At 40.1% G+C, this 24853-nt stretch overlaps 1 protein-coding gene across 2 annotated transcripts in view; it reads left to right on the top strand.

Moving 5' to 3' along the window:
* The window catches only part of TMCC2 (transmembrane and coiled-coil domain family 2), a 129990-nt gene that overhangs the window by 595 nt on the left and 104542 nt on the right, over positions 1-24853 (top strand). The window contains exon 2 of one of the 2 annotated variants that reach the window (XM_042464680.1): positions 863-1081. In XM_042464680.1, coding sequence (XP_042320614.1) covers positions 893-1081 — 189 coding nt within the window. In that variant the 5' untranslated portion in view covers positions 863-892. The remainder of the gene's footprint in view (positions 1-862; positions 1082-24853) is intronic. The other variant, XM_042464681.1, reaches the window with a different exon arrangement.

The following is a 24853-nucleotide window of genomic DNA, read 5'->3' as shown; positions in this document are numbered from 1 at the left end:
AAAAAGGAGGACACCTGGTCACCCTTAGCCAAAAACATTCCTCTAAATGTCAATCCATGCCTTTTCGTCCTGCTTCAAATGGAGGACCTTTTTGGATTCCTCCTGGGAATGGAGGACAGGTCCTGGAGAAAGGAGGACGCCTGGTCACCTTGAGCTCAAAAACACTCCTCTAAATGTCAATCCATGCTTCTTAGTTCTGCTCCAAATGGAGGACCTTTTGGAATTGTATATGGGAATGGAGGACAGGTCTTGAAAAAAGGAGGACACCTGGTCACCCTTAGCCAAAAACATTCCTCTAAATGTCAATCCATGCCTCTTCGTCCTGCTTCAAATGGAGGACCTTTTTGGATTCCTCCTGGGAATGGAGGACAGGTCCTGGAGAAAGGAGGACGCCTGGTCACCTTGAGCTCAAAAACACTCCTCTAAATGTCAATCCATGCTTCTTAGTTCTGCTCCAAATGGAGGGCCTTGTGGGCAGTAGAAGGTTGGGAATGGAGGACGTGTCCAGGGAAAAGGAGGACATGTCTAGTCTCTCTCTGGCGTCCCTGCCATCCAGAACCTCCTTCCAGGCCTGGCCTTTCTCAGCTTGAAGAGCGACTGGGCAGCCAAAGTTAGGGCAGGAAGGGCAGGCATGGCATAGGACCCTAGAAAGGCTGGCTCTCCTTCCCCTCTTGCCACCCGGGCAAGGAGTGGGGATGGAGGCCCCTCTGCCCAGCTCCTCCTCCCTCTCTTCTGCCTGCCAGCCTTTCTGCATCTCACAGGTGAAAGGGACTTGTGGTGATCAGGCGCTGTGTGTGTTTTCTTTTCATCATCTCCCTCTCTCCTCCTCTTTCTCCTTTTCATCTGCCATGCCTCCCAAAAGCCAGCCAGCCAGCAACACTTCTCCCCCAGCATGAAGAGGTGCAAGTCGGATGAGCTGCAGCAGCCGGAGGAAGACCCTGCTGGGGCGGAAGATGCTCCCAACCTGCCCAGCATGGAGACCAAGCCGGGGGATCCAGCTCCTGCCCAGACGGATTTGGGGGCCTCCAATCCAAACCCAGTGTCCCATCCTGTTACCCGGAGTAAACCTCCTGATTTAAAGGTAAGCTTTTGTGCCTACCTGTCTTGCTTTGCTCTGCCTCCCCCCCTCCTTCCTTCTTTTGGAAAATTGTTGTTGTTGATGCTGCTGCCGCCTGGAGTCAAACACCTAATTGTCAGCTGGGAAAGGTTTAAATTATTTAACTGCAACTGCAAAAATGTCACAGGCGCCACATATTCAAGGAACCCTCTTTTTACCAAATGGGAACACTATCCAACTTGACAGACAAGCTCCTGAGATGTGTTTGTACAATATTACACTGGACCGTGAAATACCATTTTTATTTACCCTTTCCAGGCACTCCTATCCAGAGAAGATATATTTTAGCACCGAGAGTACTGGCAGTGTTATTTGTGCATGTATGGTTTGATCCAGTTCATTGATCTTATGAACCAGCCTTTTACACAACGGTTTTCACACTTAATATGTCGGGGTTCCATTTCTGTACCCTCTTTCTTGAGGAGTTAATCGCACTGAATTAATCTTCATTTTGAGTAGACCCATCCAGAACTGCTTTTCTGGTTGAGAACTGCCAAGTGTAGTTGTTGTGTTGTCCAGTGGATCCTCCCTGGTCAGGATGACTGCTTGTCATTTGCTTTGTGTGAAAACCTCATGCCCAGTTGCATGTCACGACTTGAAGGGACAAAACAACAAAGCATGTCATCTGGTACTGGACAGCTAATAGCAGAACCATTTTTAGTGAAATATAAGACAGATGTATAAGCCAAGGTTCATCAAGAGGTGGCTTATTCTATTATAATGGATGCTTCTGTATCTTATTTCTCCAAAGCCTCTAACACTGAATAGTCACATATAAAATACTGGATATAAATGGACCAGGTACACTTACATCTCTGTATTATAGGGCATGATTTGATGTTTCCTTTTATCTTACATTCCTCAATATAGCCACATAGTTGCACAATATACCCAAACAAATCTTAATTAATTAAAATTGGATCTTATTCCCATGTAGGATCTTATTCCCAACTATCATGTCAAAGAGAAGCAATGTGTTGTAATACCTAGTAAGGTTCATATGAGATACATGGACAAGCAACTTCTGTATGGAGGTTTCACTTGGGGCTCAGAGGTTTCCCAGCATTCACACTGATTTCTTTGTATATAGTCAGTCACTTTGCTTTTGTAAAGTAAGTGATGTTTATTCACTTTGGTAAACCAGTCTGAAGTGCATAAATAGACTAGAGATGTGTGTGTAGGTATAGTAAGTGAGACCATAGTGTTTTTGTGTGCTGGGGGGGGGTTTCTAATCATCAATGACAAGTAAGATTCAACTTCAAGTGATAAGAAAGGAGCGTTTGTAAACTGGAAGAAGGTTTTCCTGTTGCTGTTTTTGGCCATGGGTTTGTTTGTTTGTTTGCATTTTGGCTAGCAATTTTTGTAGCCTTATTTGTGAAGTTACAACATTGCAATATGATTTTTGCTTAGTGTTAGTACTTGTCAGTGACCTCACTAGAGAATCTGTTCTAACAGAAATAATTCTACAGCAACAGCTCAGAAAGTAACTAGGTCTTGGTTTTGGCAGTCTTCTTGCAAGTCTCCTTCTACAGCTATTCTGAGGACTTGTAGCTTGAAAAGCAGGCTACAAAGAGAACAATGTAAAATTAAAATACACAAAAACAAATTCATTTGACTTTGCACACTCTCACCTTAGAAGAGTAACTTTGTTCCTTCCATAATTCCTGGAGTGCTTCCCCTGTATTCACTTCTGTGCTAGTGTGGTACTACCTCTTCCCCACTTCTCCACTAGGTACAACCTGCCTCTGCACCAGCATTTATTACCTCATCTCTAGTGACTGGGCCCACACCTGTTAAACACTTTTTCCTTTGGGCACTTTTCCTTTTTGTTACTCTTCTCCTCTGGCACTTCCAGCAATATGTGATTGCAACTTTGAATATCTATGAATCATGTTGCTTTACAAACCAGAGACATAGCCATGTTAGTCTGGAATATCAGTATGCAAAGCGATCTTTTAGCACCTTTGAGACTATGTAGAAGTTGTAGCATAAGCATTCATAGACTTGCATCTGAGAAAGTAGACCAAATCTACTAAAGCTTATGCTGCAACATATTCTACATAGTTAGTCTCAAAGGTGCTGCAAGATCCCGTTGCATTTTTATAAATCTTTAAAAATAATTTCCCATTGGCATCCCATGCTTTGCATAGGTTGATATCTTTTAAAGAGCTCACTGGTAGAGCACATGAATTATGTGCACAGGTTTCAAAATTCAGTCCTTGGCATCTACAGAACCTGGTAGCAGATGTTGTGAATGTGTCTGTCTACCCAAGATTCTGGAGAGTTGCTTCCTAACAGAGCAGAAAATGAGGAGTTAGATGGACAAAATGACAGTATGGTTCAGTTTTAAGTTCCTACAAGTGTCAATCATACTTAACAGAAAACTGCACTTAGAAGTTTGCTTCAGTGTAATTCCACCATTTGCTTCAAACCAGTAAGGACCTTTTATTAATAAATCTGCAACTACCAAAGCATTTGGCTACAATGGGTCTTTTTTGGAATGTAAAAAAATGTTGAAGAGGACTTATGCTCAAAACATAACCTGTTGAATACCCTGTAGTAACCCATTGCAGCAACCAGTAAGGAGATCAACAAAGAATGTTTATCTCCCCTGATAGGATTAAACACATGCGCAGGGGGTGAGGGAGGCCCCTTCTCACTCCTCTTGGAAGCTTTTTCATACAACTACAAAGCAAGTACACAGATATAAACAATGACTAGGTGGGGTGTGGGGAGCAGTTTTAGGAAAGACTATTCAGTCAATTCCATTGCATTTATTTTAATGTTTCTAGGAGGTACAATGGGCATCAATAACATTATAGGAGCAACAGAAATTTTAATTAGCAAAAAAAAAAAAAACATACAAAACATATCAGTGGCTTTAAGAAAAAACAATAGGAATAACGCCTTTCCAGTTCTTATACTTGAGTGGATTACTAAACAAATTGAGATTGGGGGGGAAATCCTAATGTTATTCCCCCCGCCCTCCATGAATAAAATGAAATCACCACTGTTTCCCCCGGGGGGCGGGGGGGGGAACATTATATGCTGTTACATGGAAAATGTTCTTGTCTGCTATTGGCAAAACAATGGTCAGTAATAACAATTAGCACTTAGCAATAACAACACTTCAGAACAAATTGTGCTTTTCTTTTTTCTTTTTGTTTTTTGTGCCAAACTCTGCAAAAATCAAGGAGCATCTGTGATCTCCATTTTGTAGTATGAAACACTAATGCAGCAAAGCAAGAAAACACAGATGGCTGTAACTTCTCGTATTCAGAACTGTACTGGCTTACACTAGCTAAAAAGGGAACCTGAAATACCAAAGGTTCAACTGTCTCACACCCAAACCAATTATTAATACCAGTGATTTTCTCTAAAGTCAATAAAGTAATTGTATATAACACAAGGTCCTCATGCTTGTATATAGTGTTAATTCCTACAGCTATTCACTTACAAAATTGTGCTTCCTCAGAGAAGATATGGCTTCTAAACTGTGAGGGTAGACATGCACTGTAGTTACAAGAAAGCGGCAGGTAAGCATGTTATGAGAGCAGCATAGACTTGACTGAAACAACAAAATTAATGGTTTACACAGACTTAAGTCATGCGACTACCCTGTTTAGAAATTAACCAGTAGTTCATTATTATATCTTTCATCGGGGTGTAGCCAGGATTTTAGGAAGGGGGGGATCCAGACTAAGTGCCACCATTATAATGGGGCTTGGGTGCGGTGGCGCAGCAGCATGTGCCATTCATTTTTCTAATGGGACCCCACGGACCCCCCCCCCCCCGGCTACGTCCCTACTTTCCTCATTGATACATTTATTTATTGGTTTACATTTATACAGTCCCAGGATCACTGGGATAGTTAACAGCAAAAATGTTAAGTGCCTTTGAGAAGAAGGACTAAATGAAAGATGCAGAGCAATTCAAATGAGAACCTAAATTCTGTTAAATCTTTCTCCTTCTAGTTGTACAAAAGAAACCTTGCATAAAGAGCATATAGCTTGTTAGACTATCAGTCTGAAAGAGTCTGCCTGTGTTTCATTTGGGCATCATCAAAATGGAGGGCAACTATTAGCTGAAAAGATGTCACAGGGCAGAAGAGAAACAGTAGGCTTCCATTTGGCCTTATAAATCTCTAGTTTTGGATTGAACTCTTCAGTCTGTTCTGCTTGCAGACCATGCCTACTCACTTGTATTCTTTTCCTCCAGACTGCCACCTTTTTGGATGTAAGATTAAGTCCTTTTCTGTGAGTATATGTCAGGCATAGTAAATTTATACATGAGAGCCAACATGGTGTAGTGATTTTAGTGTTGGACACCTCTGGATAATAGAGTTAAAATTCCCACTTGTGCATGGAAACCCACTGGGTGACCTTTGGTAGTCACACTCTTTTTAGCTTCAGAGAAAGGCAAAGGCAAACCACTTCTGAACAAATCTTGCCAAGAAAACCCCATGATAGGTTTGCTTTGAGTCACCATAAGTCAGAAATGACTTGAAGACACACACCAATTATATATGCTTGTCATGCATCAGTGTTTCCCTGAAACGTTTATAAAAAGCTGTAGACAGCTATCCAAAAACATGCAACCCAGTATATATCAAGAAAATATATAATCCTCTCAACAAATGTATGGTGACTTCCAAACACCTATTACTGGACAATGTTCAGCATTAGTAAATGGCTAGAGAGATACATAGCCTCTGTTAGAAACATGGTTTTAACACCTTCAGCCATCTTGTCAAGTTGTTTCCATGTATTTTTCAATATGTCTCCATCTTTGACCCATGTGATAGACAAACTATGCTAATATCTTCCACAGATGGAAGTTTTGAAAGATTTTAATAAAGATTTATTTAAACATCTTCATGTATCAGCAGGATGTGAGGCAACAGATGTATGGTTGGACAGTGGTGTAGCGGTAATTTCTGAAGGAGCACTCTCCTTGAAATTCTCCATATTTCCCTCCCCACTTCCCATGATAAGTCCACAAATGAACATAGCTGTGTTGATCCATATCAGCAAATTAGTTCTATTAGGTCCAAAACACACTGCAGAAATAATCCAGTTTGAGACCACTTTAACTGCCCTGGCTCAGTGCTAGGGAATTCTAGGAACTGTAGCTTTGTGAGACATTTAGGCCCCATTCCCACTCGCTCATTTGCTCTGGATAGAACTGGGCAGATCCTGTTGCCCCCATACTGAATCTGCTCGGAAAGAAGTTTGTACTACCCTTTACCTTGATCAATGCAATTTGCCCCTCTGAAGTTCACTTTTGCAGTACCACTTTAAAATGGAGCCTCCTTTGTTGTCAATCAAATTCACTTCCACTTTCGTCAAAGGTGACATATCCTACAACCATTGGCCAACCAAATGGGTGCTTTCCTCCCTCCTTTTTTTTTTTAAAAAAAAAAAAAAGCTGCCCTCAGTGTGCATATTCTGTCAACTTGTCAAATTTTAAAACCTCCAGCTGTGTGTGTGTGTGTTGTGTGTATTTGGGTCATTACAGATTATGGCAACCCTAAGTTGACCCCATCCTGGGTTTTTCTTGGCAAGATTGGTTCCGAGGAGATTTGGCACTGCTTTTCCCCTGAGGCTGAGAGTGTGTGACTCCCCCAAAGTCATGGGTTTCCACAGCCTTCCCTCTGAATACCAGCTTCTAGCTTCCTTGGTGGAGCACTCTGGTGCCCAGCAAACTACAATTCCCTGAACTCCATAGCATTGAGCCAGGGCAATTAAAATGGTTTCAAACTGACTTATTTCTGCAGTGCAGATGCAGCCTTAGTAAAACTCTTTAAATTGCCAAAAATATGTTACACAACTGAAAATTACAATTGCACTATTTACAACGTCCTTCGGAGTCCCATCACACAAAAGAAAAATTAGGGTTCTTTTTTCTGTACCACCCTTAGTATATGGTGAACAAGGGAGAATGATTGAACCAGCAGCCTACTCCAAAGTAAAGCCGTTTTAGAACTTACTGAAATGATAGACAAGCTGACGAAAAGCAATACTGTACATGATTATGAAAACAGTAAATAATATAAAATATGAGGTAGTAGTACCAATGAGAGCCAGTGTGGTGTAGTGGTACGAGCATCAGACTACAACTCTGGAGACAAGGGTTTGATTCCATGCTTGACCATGGAAACCCACTGGGTGACTTTGGGCAAGTCATACACTTTTGGCTCCAGAAAATCCTGTGATAGGGTTGCCTTAGGGTCATCATAACTCGGAAAAAACTTGAAGGCACACAGCAACAACAAATAGTACCAATAGTAGTAATAATAAGTCACAGAATAACAACTCAACCTGTTATATCTAGCACATAAGAAAATTAATAAAATGGCTAAGGCACAACTATTGAAGAGACCATGAGGGTAACAAGCATAATAGTTAAAATAGTTGGAAAGTGATTAGCATAAAACTATGGTGAAGTAATAACTCCAAAAATAAGAAAATTAGAACAGATATTAAGCATTAAATCCTATCTTGATCAAATATCCACTGCAGTCTAACACGCAAACACTTTTAATCCCAGCCACAATGAATTCATATCTAACATCCTTGTAGACAGTTCAGAATTCTCATATGGTTCCAGCTAAAAGTTCTAAAAAGATCTACAAAGTATTAAAAAAGATTCTCTAGGCATATGATTTCAGAAGATTTTTTTTAAATCAACAAAAACAGTTTTTTCTCTAGAAGAGGAGGCATGTTTCAGTCTTTAAGAAAAGCTAGGTTTTGGCATTTTACCAGTGTTTGTTCCTTATTTTATATAGTGTGTCTGTCTACGTGTGTGTGTGTGTGGGAGGAGGTATGGTGCCTGGGATTTTGATATGCCAAGTAAGAAGGAGATGGGGCAGATACTTGAGATCCATGCTGTGTTTCAGTCTTTCCCTCAAGATTCAGGTTGTCATGTTAGCTCACTCAGATCTGCTGGTGCTGCTCCTAAATCCCAGGTTGGTCTGCAGTAAAATAATTACTACTCATGACTTGGTTGTGGATAAGGGGCCGACCTGATGTGTATCACAGAGACTTGGGTGGATGTGCTTAGAAGAGTTGATCTCTCCCAGTTTTGTCCACCTGGATTCTCAGTGCACCACGAATCAAGGTTGGAGGGTTGGGAGGAGGAGGGGTTGTCATCATCCATGAGTATTCAGTCTTTCTCACAAGGAAATCTATCTACCCTTGAGTCTGTGGTGGCTGGGCAATATCAGGTATTCTTGGAGGAAGCAGATTATTTGACCCATTTCAGTCTGGTTTCAGGCCAGGGTACGGCACTGAAATGTCCACAGTCAGTCTGATTAATGACCTATTTCAGGGGAAAGACAGGGAGACAGCTTCTTGGCTCTCCAAGCGGCTTTTGATTTCATTTACTGTGGACACACTCTTACTGGACACACTCTGTGGAATGAAAGTAGGAGGCACTGTTCTGCAGTGGTTCTGCTCCTACCTGGAGGCCCAGTTTCAGAGAGTAGCACTGCAGGATTCCCATTCAGCCCTATCCCCCTTGCTGTTGAATATCTACATGAAGCTGTGGTGGGTAGTCATTAGGTGGTTTGGAGTAGGATGCCATCAAATGTAACATCAAATGTAAAGGAAATATATCCTTCACATTTCTTGTTTTTCTCTTTTCTATTCTTTTATGTACAAGAATATGGTTGGAGAGTTATGACGATGTTCCAGAAGAAGACAACTTAACTATATTTGAATAAATGTAGATTATTGTACCATACTTAATAAAAATAAGACATCCCTTGAAAATAAGCCATAGTATGTCTTGAGAAAAAATAAATACAAGACAGTGTCTTATTTTCAGGAAAACACAGTAGTGCATCAGCTCAACCGCTGACTGGTATATCATATAGATAGCATGCAATACCTATCTTAAAAGAATTTCACTAGGTGCCAATAAATTTCCAGTCAGAATTCAAGATGCTTGTGATGATATTTAAAGCCCTAAAAAGCCTGGGACCTCAGTACCCTATATGTGCCTGTTAAAGGATTAAAGTCTGCTAGGGGGAGGGAGCTTATACGTCCCACTAGTCAGGACAATACACTGTGTTGGGACATAGGCCTTCTCAGCCATGGCACCCAACTGGGGAATGCCCTCCCACTGGAGGCACAATTAGTGCCAACACTCTTGCCATTTAGGTTCATCAAGGCTTTTGGGCCTCATTAATTCAACTCAAATACTGTTATATACAGTTAAACATATTTAATGGTTTTTAAACTGTGTATAACAGTGTTTGGGTTCAATTAATGAGGCCCAAAGGCCAGTGCCTTAAAATCTTTTCTGAGTTCTTGTGACTCTAAGACCACCTGGGTTTCTTGAAAAGATTTATTCAGAGGGGGGTTGTCTTTGCCTTCTTCTGTGGTTGAGAGAGTGTGACTTGCCCAAGGTCACCCAGGGGCATGCCATGGCTGAGTGTGGATTTTAACCCTGGTCTCCAGAGTCATAGTCCAATGCTCAAATCACTATACTATGCTGACTCTCTAAAAATATAGGTCAGGATATAAATAATTTAATAAAATAAATAAATAAAAATAAGAATAGCTGAAAACATTCAGAGACAAATTGACTTATCTCTCTATTCTGAGAGGAGGCTTCAAGTTTGTTGTTTAAATAGCAATAGCAGCATCATTTATATTCTGTTTCATACCACCTAAGCAGTCTGTAAGTGGTTTAGAACTGTAAGATAATTGCCCCCAACAAGCTGGGTACTCATTTTAGCAAGACTGAATTAAGCCTGAGCCCTGGCTGGTATTGAACTCACAACCTTATGGTTTGTGAGTGAGTGGCTGCAGTACAGCCATTTAATCACTGCACCACCAGAGTGATTTCCAGTCACATTCACTCCAAGACCCATACCTCCTACTTAAACAGCTTAAAGCCTTAAAGCAGAAATATCCCCCAAATTCTGCAGTCCTCTGCTGTCCTTTGTTTCATATATAGAAGACTGTTTGGGCCTGGTAACACCCCACAACCTTTCCACATCCTGACTGTGTATTACATCATTGTTATTAAAATTTTGAAGTCTCTAACTTCCCTATCAAAACTCAGAAGACTTAAGATCCTGAGATTCTCCTCTGTTCAACCATAGTACCAAAAATCAGCCACCTAAATCTTAATTAAAACAAAGACCTTGGATTCTTTTTCTTTTGGAGAAGGGTGAAACAAAGGGCAACGTATCAGAGACATACAGAGTTAGACCAAACTATTTTAAAAATAAAAAGTACAGTAAAACTAATGCAACATAAACTTTATTCTCATTCTATGGTCAAGTCATAGCACTGGAATGTAAAAGAATCACAAAACAATAAAGTGAAATACAAGTCATTTAATGCAAAATATTTTTAAAAATAACTTCTTGAGTGCTGTGTTTGCTCAGTGTTATTTCTTAGTCAGTTAAGAGATAAGCTCTCTTTTTGAAGTATATTTTTAATTGGGGGAAACATTCCAGCACAGGTGTCGTCTTTATCTTCAGATGTCTTTCACTAGCCCAACTGTAAAAAGCAATCCCTCTTTCAACAGTCCACTTCCAATCTGGTGTATTTCATCCTCAAAGACAGACCAGCATTATTTCTGTGGGTTCATCATGACTGCAAAATTCCATAATGGAATTTATGAACTACAGTTTTCTGGAATCAGAATCTTTATTCACTAGAAACTGTTAGCCCTTAGCTTCTGACACTTCAAAATGTGTAATTAATTTTAAAACATTTCATGTTCTTCTGCTAGGCTTATCATAGGCAACTGGCTGACCACAGTGCAAACAGAAAATTGAACCAGAGACCTTTAGTATTGCAGTATTGCTCTTCATAGGCTGTTGTCCAAAAAGCATTCCAAATCAGCAGCAAACTGAAGATGTTTCGGTGGCTGGATTTTTGTGAGGCTTGAGGCACTGGCAAATGTCTGCTCTGACACCTTCTTCAGCTGGTCTTATATGAGAAGGTATCTCCATTTCTAGACAGAACCCATGAATATGAAGACAGAAATTCTCTTTTCGTATGCTACAGCTTGTATAAAGGTAAGCTCACTTGATCTTCTTGCTCCTTGTAAGCTGTAAAGTATTAAACAGTCTTGATTTGAGCAGCTTTCTGTTCACCTAAACATGACATGGGTAGACATGACTAGGGAAAAGAAGGATGCTGCCATCATCTGCCCACCCTACCCCCCAACAATGCCTCTCTCTCTTTTTCGCTTATGCACACTTTCTCCCCCTCTCTTCTCCCCCCCCCCCCCCGTTCCCAGGCTGCCATCCACATAGGGGTGTGAGAAGTTTCCCCAAACAAACAAGTAGCAAACAAGCAGAATTAACTCTGGGTTCTGTCTACTTATTCTTTAGAAATTGTGTTGCTTATATATTTTTGATTTTGGTCAACCTTATTCTTTAGAAATTGTGTTACTTATGCAATAGCTTTGCTTATGAGAATATTGCTCCCGTTCAGTGATATGGAGAAGCTGATGTATTAGTGAGATAAAGGGTTGCTCTCTGAACAAGTTGCTGTAAATATTCTTTATACTTTGAAGAAGACCCTTTTGATTGAAATGGGTATTATCTGGAAATCTATGCTATTTTATATATTATTTGATTATATTATTTTATATGTTGAATACATTTTGTATTAAATATATGTTTTGATTATAGCATTCTATATGTTGTATAATCTTCAACTACATTGTTTTAGTAATACAATCCAGCTTGATTTGGGTTCTGGAACCTCTTGTGTTTTCTCTATCGTGATTCTTCATCAATATCTATCTCATTGTTGTTGTAGCTGCTTCTGTTGGTGTGAGAAGTTTCATCATATTCTGTATCTCCCTCCACTTGTTTCCCCCATGCACATTCAAGATGAGGCAGGGGGAGAAAAATCTCATTCTTCAATGAGAAGGTGTGTAGGAGAAGCATTCCAACTTATTAACCTAATGACAATGTGATTGGTTCTTGTTAGCCAGTCAGGACAAAGCTATTTGTGTCTTGATAGGATCTTTTAAAGATGTCCCCAGTCAATCATATGCCGAATCAGTCATTCATTTCTTGTTGCTGAATTAGTAACACTCATTTTTCCAGCTTAGAGAGCACAGGTGTATTCAGAGTGCATTGGTAGAGAAAAGAGAAGCTCAAGAGCAAACCAGAAGTAAGCCTCCTTTGTGGTGTTTCATTTTTCTTTCTTTGTGAGTGGAAGTGGGCTGTGGCAGTAGGCATTTTCTTCTCTATTTTGCTTAATTTTGTCCCTTTCCTTCCTTTTGCTTTAGTTGCTCTGCCCCCTCCTCTTTATTGCTTTTCTCCCGTTCTTTGTCTTTTTCTCCACCAAGTACTGAAGGGGGATGTAGTACATAGGTAAAACCCATCAATGCAACAGGTCTACTCTGGTCAGGAGTAACAACAGGATTTAGGCCTTTCTTTCCTTATTATTTATGGTCTTCTGCTTCTCTTCCTTTTTCTTTACAGCTGTACTTACACCTCTGTCCCCTACAGGTATAGTAATGTTAGGGAAAATAAAAGGACATATGGACATCTGCATGTATGTACATGAATATGGTGTAGCAGGATAGTCAGAATGAGGTGTACTAAGATTAAGCCCCATTGACTTCAGTGAGGCTTACCCCTGTATAACCATAAATAAAATAGAATTTGTAGGAAGGACAGATGAAGGTAGAAACTGGTGCGTGTATCTGTGTGTGGGCAGGGTAGATAGTATTAGAGGAAGGGGTTGCCATGTGTAAAAGAGAAAAGAACTCCTGCTGTAGCCAAGGGTCCGTTTAGGGGAATTTTATTATTGTAGTTTAGCTCAAATATTGCAAGAGGAGGGCCTGCTACGACGGCCTTGCAGAATCGTCTCCCATTATGTATACGGAGTAGACCAGGGGATCCCAATAAATAGAGCTGAGACAGACTTCTAGAATTAATAACCAATTTATTTATAATGGGGGAAAACACATACGATTCACTAGCATACACACACACATTCAAGGCTCAGGAGAAGCATAGGTTAGCATGGAATAGGATTTTAGGCATCACTGGGGTGATACGTACCAGAATGTAGACTCCCTCCAGGGATCCAAATGGAATATGATGAGGATGGCATGAGGCTCAGCCATGGAATGACTGGCCAGGAGCCAGGATTCAAAGGGACATAGCTTCCCCCTGAAATCCAGACTGGCCCAGGGAACAAGCAAATCTTGGGAGTATTTATAGGCAAAATCTTGCTTCTGGCAAAGGTGCTTGATGGTGAGAACAAAGGTGTTTAATTACTTTCTTTTCACTTGGCTGTCCCTGTCTGATTGTCTTAGTGGTCTTAAGCTGCTCGGACAACAGACCCTTGGAGGGGGCAAGAGCCTCAGGGAAGGCAAATATTTGCTCTTCCTGGTCATATGATAATCCTCTTATGCGACTCCCTAGATATGATGATGTGATGATGCCCCTCAGGGGTGTGTGTACATGTTATTAAGGGCTATCATTTATACCAAAATTTATATGGAGCAGCATGGGTAACACTGCATTTCTATTAGTTGAGTAGAAGAGGCTATTTCAGCATGTACATCTTGTTCTCTTTTGTATCTAGTACTCTACAAGGAAGCCTTCAGAAGTGTTAAGATCTGTTAGGGGTCAGTTTCTAAATTCATTGGAGTACAAAAGTGCTGGATATGATCCCCTCCTTCCTGGGCCTCTCATTTGTTGTTGTGCATCTTCAAGTCATTTCTGACTTATGATGACCCCAAGGCCCTATCATGGACTTTTCTTGTCACGTTTCTTCAGAGGGGGGTTTCCATTGCCATCCTCTGAAGCTGAGAACATATAACTTGCCCAGAGTCATGCAGTTGATTTACAGGGCAGTGCTGGGATTTGAACACTGGTCTCTAGAATCATCGTACAGCACTTAAACCATTACACAATGCTGGCTCTTCATATAATTCTTTTTTTAAAAAAAATTAGATAGTATACAATATTCTCTCTGAATATACTACCCAATTGTGGTATATTGAAACATAGTTTATTTTTCAATAAAATTGCTGTCTGGTGAAGCAGAAAAATGTGGGTTGAAATTGTTTTCTAGATAGCAGCCCCCACCTTTACCCTGCACTCATTTTCTTGACCATGTTACTTAGTCTTTGTTTGCCTGGTTCTGCAAAGTAGATTTGTGTTGGAACAAACACCTGCCAGATCAAAGGAGCAGTTTTATGTTGTATTGTTGTCATTAGCTCTGCCTGTTGTCTCTGGCTCTGCCCTGACTTCTGCCCAACCAGCTGCCATTACCTTTAACCAACTTTAATCTTGACCAAGAACAACTCCTGAACATGGCAATTTAGGCTGTTCTTTTAATTGCCAGTATTAAAGATTGATTGTGGAGCCAGAGTTTGGGAAAATCATTTTAAAAAAGGAAGTACAGTTGCAATTACAGCCCCATGTGCTCTCCTGTTTATACCTGACTATAATTCACTTAGAAACATAAACCTTTTCTCCCTAACTATTCAGAAGTACCTAAAATAGTTACATTTTTTTCTCACATAATAACACAGTGCTACAATTTACTCACCCATGACAGAAAACACCAAAATACTGAGGCCATACAGATCTTGTAACTACTGTTGACCCTTCTTATACACTGATTTTTTATATAATAAATATCAATAATAAATTATATAATAAATATCAAACCTTGATTTTCCATTTTTTATAAGGGACACCATTTTGCTATGTCATTATATATAATGGTACTTGAGCATACATGGATTATGTTATACACAGGGGATCTTGGAACCAAACCCCTGTGTATAACAAGGGCCCACTGTATAAGTACAATCGGCGTCCATATACACTGATTATCCATGGATGCAACTATTGACAGTTTGAAAATATTCAGAAAGCAAACCTTGATTTTGACATTTTATGTTAGGGGGCTTATTTTACTATACCATTGTATTTAATGGGACTTGAGCACATGGACTTTGGAACCTGGTGGAGGGTGGTGATGGAACCAAACTCCAGGAGATACCAAAGGCCCCCTATAAGTAGTTACTCCTGGGCCTTCTTTACATTGTCATAGATCCCTTATATTTCAGCATCATTCAGAAGCTGCAACCTCACTGAGTGAGGTTTGATTTGATCACTTAATTGATTGGGGAAAGGTATTATTGTAAAAAAAAAAAAAGCATATTGTTTAGATTCCCCTCTGCTGCATAACATTCAAGCTCTAATTTTCTACTGATATGTTTGCATGGGTGAGGGAGACTGTGTTCATTTGTACATATGCTGGGTGTGGAACTAGAAGTGCAGTGTTGCATGTGTACTTCCCCACTCAAGTACCAGTTCAGGTCTGGTTGTGAGTAAGCCTTTCATATGGGAGGTGGACCAGGAGAAAGTCCTGGCAAGGAACACTAGCTGATGAATGACCTAATTTTGCCTGAGATGTGTTGGGTGGAGGGTAGTTATGAGCTCATCAACAAGATACCTGTGTTTAAAATAAGCTCAATGAGAAAAATACATATTGAGTTGCTCCATGGTTAGAGAAGGAAGAGTTTAAAGTCTTGTGGAGAACTGTTTCTTAACTGCTAGGCTTTTTACTGATTAACAATCAATATGGGTTTTTGGCAGTGTTTTTCATAACATCTAAATACTCTCTAATTTTTCAAGGTTTTTTTTAAATAGGTATATTGCCAGCAGCAAGTTCAGATGGAATTTCTGCAACTAAGAATATGCATTGAATGATCGAAGAGTTCTTCATAGTTTTCATGCTGAGGCGTACATACAGTGCATCTACAAAGTAGATGGTTGTTTCCATCTTCAAGCAAGTTAATGCTACTTAAAAACAATAATAATAACTATCTCCACATGCTTCTGTAAATGAAGTTATTCATGTCTTAGGGCATGCCGCTTCTAGAAGGAAAACAAGCATTCCCAGTATGTTAGCTAATTTTGTTAAAGACAGGGATAATTTAAAACAGGGCTGAGAATCATGCGGTCCTTCAGATGCTATTGAACTGCAACATTCCCAGCATTTCTCAACATTGCCTGTGCTTGCTAGGGCTACTGGGAACTGCAGTCCAGGGCCATGCAATTCTCACCCCAAGTTTAAAACATATGCAACTTGACTGGTTTAGGATTACTACTGCTTGTCTCCAAGCAATCCTTTCCCCTTTTTTGTCCCCTAATAAATGGAGAGGCTCTTGTTCTCTAATGAAATCAGCTTAATCCTAGCTGTTTGACTAAGTGTTTAGTAAAAGAATGGCTAGTATGCCGTTAAATGATAAGACTGTTCCTTCTTACTTTGCCTTTTTGTAAGTAGAGGCAGACCAAAGTGGGGGTGGCTATCAGTATGGATGAAAATGTGGAGATGTTTAAATTGTTGCTCTAGCTGTAGCATGTGAATGGTATATAATGAAGTAAGAAGTTTTGACTGAAGAGGGAGAGAGACTTAACACTGTGATTGGCAACATCATGCATCATTGATGGTGGCATGGGGGCTGCCAAGTGGAGACTGTGCAGGTGTATAGACATCTACCACAGGTTTAAACCATGATATCAGCTTGGCTGGTAGCCTACATCATACAGACATAGTCCTTATATTTGTACCACCTGGTGAAATATGTTGAGAAAGATGTTGGATGCTCCTTTTTGGTAGTTATCTCTTCCTTCTGCTTCTCAGGCAAATATATGGAGTTGCCATGTATCATGCCAGGCTATCTGCCCATCCATTAAAGTATTGTCTACTCTGATTGGCAGTGGATCTCTAGAGTCTAAGGAGAGAACAGAGCTTGGAAATAACTAATTATAAATGATGAGTTACTTATTCTTTTTTGTGTGTGCAAGAACTATGGTATAGTTATACAGTATAACTTTATGACTGTAAATTAAAGAGGGATAACTACTTTTTGGCACTGTAATGTTCAAAGTGACATTTACTGTCATGGGGGGGGGTGTCCTGTGACATGGGGGTGCGAATCACATGATTCAAGTGCTAGCTTGTTCTGGTTCTTATCATGTTGTCTCATGCTCTGTTGTGGATGCTGAGGTAACAATGAAGAGATTGGAGGGGGGCATATTTCGCACCATAGTCTCTTAGCTTTCTGAATTAAAAGAAAATAATTAATTAAAGGGAATTAGCTTTGTAAATATTGAACTATGATGACAACTTACTCTTTTTGGAGCATTAGTATTATAACTTTAACCAATTTTTGAAGTTAATGTTCCAAGCTCTTTCTCATCATCTACTGCTTGACATTTTAAAACTGGGAATGGCCAGATACCCTTCCATATTTCATATTGTAGCACTATGATTCCACTTTAACTGCCATGGCTGTGTCTTGTGGAATCCTGGGGCATGTAGTTTGATGAGGTATTACAATTCTCTGGCTGAAATTTCTACATGTCCATTCCTAAACTGCATATCCCAGGATTCAATAGGATTCAGCCATTAAAGTAGAACCATAGAGCTATAATTGTGTAATGTAAAAGGGCTCCAGATGTTGACACCCAGGATCTTCTCCATGCAGATAAAATGTTCTACTGTAGTATGGTTCCGCCCTAGAGATATGACCCTTCTTCCTCAACTTGTATGGGCTTGTTTGGAGACTGAATAAAACCTTGCACCCATAGTGAGAGTCATTTAGAGCAGGAGTGGAAATCATGCCACCTGGCTGTGCTAGCTAGGGCTGGTGGAAATTGTGGTCCAACAATGTCTGGGAAGCGCACATTATTCCCACCCTGGATCTGAGTAAGATGCTCAAGCAAGGTGTTTCCCTGTTGCAGGTTAGTGCTAACAATGTTACAACATTGTTCCTTATTAAAAAAAAAATTGTCATATGGGAAAATACGGTCTATTCCAGCCTTTCTTTTGCTTGTGTGCACATGCACTCTGAGTTTGTAATAGAAGGAGATGGGAATATTTAGCTAGCAAAATTACTTTGTTTGGCAGGAATATGTTTTTTAGTGTAACAGAATATAATTTGGGTCCCTTACAGACCCCAAATCTTACTACTTTTTCTTTTATCTCAGTTTTGCAAACTTCCTATTCTTTTACATAATTATGAACCATGTATAACTGTAGTGCAGTGTAGTGTAGTGTAGTGTGATGTCAGAATTCCTTGCAAGCTGAGCCCTTAGACTTTGTGCTGAGTGGGGAAGAAAATCTATCCTGCTGTTTAAATCATGGGTTCAGACATTTCTGTGGTGTAGTAATAGCATGATTCTTAATCCTATTTTCTCTCACTGCTGAGGGCCAAATTAGATGAGAGGTTACAGGTTCCATTAGAAAGCCAGTTGATTTTTTATTTTTATTTTACAATTAATAGTAGGTGAAGGAGAGAAAATTTCAGTGGGGCTGCAGTACTGAATGCATACAGGGAGGAGAGGTTCTGCCATGATCCTGGTAGGGAGAACATCTTCCTCTATACCACTGTACTGCTATAAACTGAAGAGAGGGAAAATGGTTATACTGTACAATTGTTTTTTGTGGGTTTTTCAGGCTATGAGGCCCTGTTCCAGAAAAGTTTATTCCTGACATTTCACCAGCAGTTATGTCTGGCATCGTCAGAGAGTGCTGGCATGGAAGAGAGTAGGGTATATATATGTACTATTGTTTGAGAGGAAGTGATTTGCATGTTAATCTGTGCATTGTTCTGTTATTGAATGGCAAGGCCTATATTTATATAATGATCCATTGTCTGCTGGGAATCCCCCCCACCTAGGTGGTTTTCATTTGCATTTGCTGGGTCTTGATTTTTGTGTTTTTCAGGACTTGTAGCCAAACTTCATTTACTTAAAGGGTTTCTTTTTCTTGTTGAAATTGTCCAGGTGTTTATGGTTGTACAACTGGTTCTAGAGAGCACCAGCTGCCCATAATCTGAGAAAGGAGGACTAGAAGGTTGTCTGACAGTGGGATGGTATCTTCCTGCTCAATGCCCCAATAATGTAATAGAAGCAGGCAGCAGGGGTACCTAAACATATGTCTAGTGGATACAGACTTGAATTTATCTCATGTTGCCTTTGGTAAATCCTCTCAGCTGTTGCTTCCCATCTTGAAAACAAGAACAAGTGGTGTACATCACATGTCTGGTATGAAGGCACACACTGATAATGTGGGATATATTTGAGGGAGTTCAAAAAATAAAGCTGGTAATTTCCAAATTGGGTTCACACTCTTCTGCAGTCTATTTTGTGCCACTCTGAGTCCTCCTCCCTTCCACTGCATTCTTTTCCCTTCCTAAACTGATCTGGGAGCAGCAGAGAGGACTTGAGGTAGAACTTGGTTAGACTCTATGGAACATAGTTCTCATAGGCCTTAGTAATACTTGGTACTGCATCTGAAGAAATGGGTTTACTGTATAGCCGTGGAAGCTCAAGAAAAAATTAAAATTAATTACAGTTGCTACCACATTTCTTCCTGCCCAGTCCCCCCACCCTTTTCCTTCCTTGTTTGTATGCTACATTTCTCATAGCTCCTGGTGGCACAGTGGTTAAATGCCTGTATTGCAGCCACTCACTCACAAACCCTAAGGTTGCGAGTTGAATACCAGCGAAAGGGCTCAAACTTGACTCAGGCTTGCATTCTTCCAAGGTCGCTAAAATGAGTACCCAGATTGTTGGGGGCAATTAACTTACAGTTGTAAACTGCTTAGACACTGCTAATTCATTATGAAGCGGTATATAAATGAAGCTGTTTGTTGAGAGTCTTGACTATATGATCATAGAAGCATCTGGGGAATCTGGGACCCTTCAGATGTAGTTGAACTACATTGTCCAGCATTCTGGCCATGCTGGTTGATATTGATGAAAGTCCAACACTTCTGGAAGTCCACAGGTTCTCCATTTTACCACAGATGCTGTTTTGTCCATGTAGCTGGTGTTCTCAAAAGCTATGGGAAGTGTAGTGTCCATGTAGTGTTCCTGACGTTTCTGTTACTACCAGGTTCATTAAAAACTATGTATTTCCCAATGTTTCTGGGCACCATGGGCAAGAGCTCCACTGGATCAGGCCAAAAGCCTATCTGGTCTGGAGTCCTGCTTTTCACAGTAGCCAACCAGCTGTCCATAAGAGACCCCAACAGTATTCCCTAGCAGATGGCATTCAGAGGCATGTGATGTGGATCCAGAGGTAGATGATAGTCATAATAACTACTGCTCATCATTATTTTATACATCACTATCATGTCCCCCCTACTTACTTTTAGAGCATCCAAATAACCTCAAATGTAACTTCCTTTGTAAAAAGAATTCCTGCAGCCCCTGACATGTTTGGTTGCATCTTTTCTAGCTCTTCCTTTTTGCATGTTGATAGAACTCAGCTCACTATAGCAAGCTTACAGAGGTCCTTCTGGTGGAAGATCACTGGCCATTAGGTTTTTGGAAAGAGAGAAGGTAGACTCTTCTTGCCCCAGTTGTGCTACTGATTATGTTAACCAGTGTGCAGTAGGACCCAGGCTTGGAATTTGCATAAGTTAAAATGAGTTACTTTCAAGCACCCCTTAACCACTTAGGAAATTAAATCATTTTACTTGCATCTATTCTTAATCAGTATGAGTTTACATGTCTGACTGTACATCTGTGGGGCACTTAACAAATTAGAATAGTGCGCCAGAAATCTTGAAGATCAAAGAATGTACCATTTGATATTTATTTCCAATTAATGAAGTAAACATGCATTACAAGTATAGGGGGGAAATTTCCCTAGTCATCACAAAATTGGGCAAAGAGCAAAGAGTTTCCATTCCTAAAAAGTTTTGGAAAGCAGGTTTCCAAAAATACACACATTTTGTTTTTCATCACAGCAGCTCTATCTCTAGTCTCATGAAGCTCAGTTTACATTTTACAGTGGGCCCATCCCATCTGTAGGGGTTCAGTTCAGGGCTCCCCCACAGGTGGGGAAAAATATGAGTCTCAAGCCCATGTTGGTCAAAGGGTGGCAATGTGTGTTTGTGCCTTTATCAGTGTGTGTGTGTGTGTGTGTGTGTGTGTGTGTGTTGCCTTTGACTAACATGGGCAAAGGCAGTCTGTGGGAACTCCAGTCTGCAGATGGCTAGCCCATCAATATGGCAGGCCCACTATATTTATAGTCCACATGTTTCTAGTCCTCATGGTGCAGCAAGAATTGGAAAGATGCTGAAGAGCTTGAAGTAGACAAACGTGGAATCAAATTTGTTATGCATTTTCATCTTCCAGTTTCTAAAGATGTTGCAGAGGCTGACTCATGTCTTTCACATTTGAAAAGGTATGATTTCCACATACAAACTGTAGTAGTGCACTGATTCTGACCATCTGTAATGTGGCAGCTACCATGTTAATTAAAGTAACATCCAAATTAGCTTAATAAACAATCTCGAACTTGTGCTACATTTTGAATTTGCCACAAATGTGTGAAGCACTTTCTCTTTTTGCCTTATGAGAGGGGTGACTCTTTCCTCCACCTTTCAGAATCCGAAGGATAGCAAAGAAAAATCCTTTTTCAAGTAGCCACTCATAAAACTCTAAATCAAAATGTAGCGTGAAATACTGTGTAGTTTGTTTAACCCAGTTTTAGACCATTGAATCTTTTTGTTTCTAGGACAATTTGAGGGAGACTGTTTTGGAATTTTACTTAAGTAGAGAGTAGAGGCCCACTCTTCTGAGGAGCCCTTTGTGTCTTCTCTTGTGGGATAGTGAAAGTGAAGAATGAATGTGACATGTCAATTTCTTTTTAACAAACCATGACGGTTAGAATGTCCAGTGTTCAAGCTCCTGCATGGTATACTTAAACTGTATCCCTTGGAGGAAGAGTAATCTATTGCTTTTCGGTGTGGAAGGACATTGTCAAAGTGAGCCAAGTCCCTGATGGGTTACCTGAACATTTTTGCTGTCAGGAAATATGAGCAGGATCAGCTTGGTATGACAATATCAGCAACTGCCCTGCACACTAATTTATCAGCCACTGTCTGACTTGTTACAGTGGATTTTGTCCACTCTTTCATGTGACTGATGACAGATATGGTGCACAGATGTTTGTGCTGCACAGTGTCCTTCATATAGAATCATAGAATTGTAGAGTTGGAAGAGACCACAAGGGCCATCCAGTCCAATCCCCTGCCATGCAGGAAATCTCAATCAAAGCATCCCTGAGAGATGGTCATCAAGCCTCTATTTAAAGACCTTCAATGAAGGAGACTCCACTACTCTCCGAGGGAGTGTGTTCCACTGCAGCATTCTTCATGTGGCCTGGGTCTTGCTCCTGGGCCTTCCAGTTAATAGACCTTGTGCGAATCAGTTCTTAAAAGAGCTCCTGAATCTGACAACCATGTGGTTGGTAGTACAGCTTAGTGCTTAAATTCTAATTAATTGTATGTCTTTTTGTCAGTTTATCTGGTGATTACATTTGCATAAGTTTGAATGTGAATAATAAAATTTCTAAAACATCACACTAACTTCCTCTGCTTTTAAATAATGTGCACATATTGTGACAGGTAATTTCTTAGAAGTTACATTGTCTTCTCTGTGAAGGAAAATGGGGAATATCTCTTTTAATATGATGCTTACCACCTGCAGTTTTTATAAGCACTTGTAAAAAGCTGCTGTATGATTAATCAGAACCACCTTTTAAACCTTAATTACACTTAAAAAAATGAGCAGTCTAGCCAATTAACTGATTATACATTGCAGCCCTAAAGGAAAATGTTTCTTCCTTGGCAAGAATGTTGTGGCTTCTGGTGCATAACCTCTCACACTTGTAGTTATTATAGTAATCGTGTTAACTATAAGTAGCATATGGAAACTGATAGAATCTTGCATCTCAGCAGCACTAAATATACTACACTGAAATCAGTAGGTTATACCTTTTCTGAGAATATCACAATATCCCCAGAGTGTGCTTGTAGCACAGACCAGAGAGACACGCAATCTGTGCAACCTGGTATCCTCTTCTATAGTATAGCTCAATTTTCGGCCCTTTCGTATGTTATGCTTTTAAGCAATTGCTGCATATTGGCAAATTTTCATGCATGAAATACATCTAGCTATTAATGTAGGAAAGCAAATGGAGGCTGTTCAGAGGGGCAAAAGCAAAGCAAAATATCACACAAGCAATTGAGAACTGAGCATGTTTAGTAAGTTTGGAATGCTGATTGTTCAGCCAAGGTTGGTATATCCTGGAGAAAGCCATGGTTGGCTAACAGGCTGGAATAAGCAGGGGCACAGGGCAACATTGTGTTGGAAAACACTTCTTGTGAGTAAGTCCCTCTGGAGAAAAAAAATAATTTCAGTTAGTTGCAGCTAGCTTCTTTCAATGGGTTTAGTGAGGCTTGGATATGATCAGTGTTAGATATACAGTGGTGCCTCGGGTTACGAAATTAATTCGTTCCGCCATTCCTTTCGTAACCCGAAAATTTCATAACCCGAAACACTTTTCCGTTAGCACTGGAAAGCCTATAGCTGCACTTTGCAGCATTTGAATTTCGCGCCGAAATGAATTTCGTAACCCGAAAAAATATTTCGTAACCCGAAACAGTTTTTGCCAATCCAACTTTTTCGTATCCCGGAAATTTCGTAACCCGATCATTTCGTATCCCGAGGCACCACTGTAGTTGGGCCCATAGTGCTTTCTTTCCAGTCAAGGTTCTTCTTTCTACAGAAATGGCAAAGTGCTTTCTCTTTCAAATAATATTATAGGAGGTTTACTGAAAAACACTGATATTTTTGAACTCAGGTGTGCAACTATGGTGTGATCTTTCATTGCTGGTTTAGCATGGAATTTGTTTTAATTATTGTAGTAATTTAATTCTGTTTTAATATACTAGCTTTATACATTTTAACTGTATGGTGTTTTTTAATGTTGTAAGCCACCCTGAATCCCAGCCCTGGGAGAAGGGTGGGATATAAATAAATACAATAATAATAACAGCAGCAGTAGTAGTAGCAGTAGTAACCATGATATATTTTTTTAAAGTTTGTGTGTGTTACCAATATTGATTTCATGTGATGACTGTTTTGTTTGTTTCACCTCCAATGGTCACAATATATAAAATTTTTGCTTTTAAGTGCTTTGTTGTGCAAACATAAAAATCTGATGTTGTCACAGACACATACATACTGTCCAACATTTTAAAGATGAAAACTGGGACACATGGAGCTAAGAAACTTCAGAGTGTGGTCAAGATGGCATGTTATTAACAAGAAAGAACATAAAAACTAGGAGGGGCTGCAGAAGTTTGCATTTGCCTGAGTCTATTGGGAAGGGCAAGGTTCCTATCCACCCTGCTGAGTTAACTCAATTTGCAGCACTTGAATAGCTACGGACAGAGAGGGAAAGTGGGAGGAGAAGAGAGAAACTAGGACATTTTAAAAGCAACTGAAAAGTGAGATTACAAATGATTAATTGGGACAGTTTAATTGGGAAAATTGGGAGGGTATGATGTATTGTGGGAAATTGCTGTAGTGAAAGCATTTCATCGTTATGGCTTTACTATGTTAGACATATTGGACCTTAGTAGATTCAGAGCAAATCCATTGAGCTGCTGCCATCAGAAACATATATTTTAGTTATTTTAATTGGCTCAGTTATTCAAAATGCTGAATTTGTCCATCTACAGGGCGCCCTTGCTTTACGCGGGGATCCATTCTGGATTTTCCCGCGTAAAGCAAATACCACCTATGCTCGAGCCCCATTTAAATGAATGGGGCTTGTGCATGTGGTGGTGTAGTGGCGCGTGCACATGTCATGGGCACATGCCCCATTTGTCCCTATGGGACACACCAGCCCT

The sequence above is a fragment of the Sceloporus undulatus genome, chromosome 4 (assembly GCF_019175285.1).
Source record: "Sceloporus undulatus isolate JIND9_A2432 ecotype Alabama chromosome 4, SceUnd_v1.1, whole genome shotgun sequence".
Taxonomy (NCBI): Eukaryota; Metazoa; Chordata; class Lepidosauria; order Squamata; family Phrynosomatidae; genus Sceloporus; species Sceloporus undulatus.
This window is presented reverse-complemented; position numbering and strand designations above follow the sequence as displayed.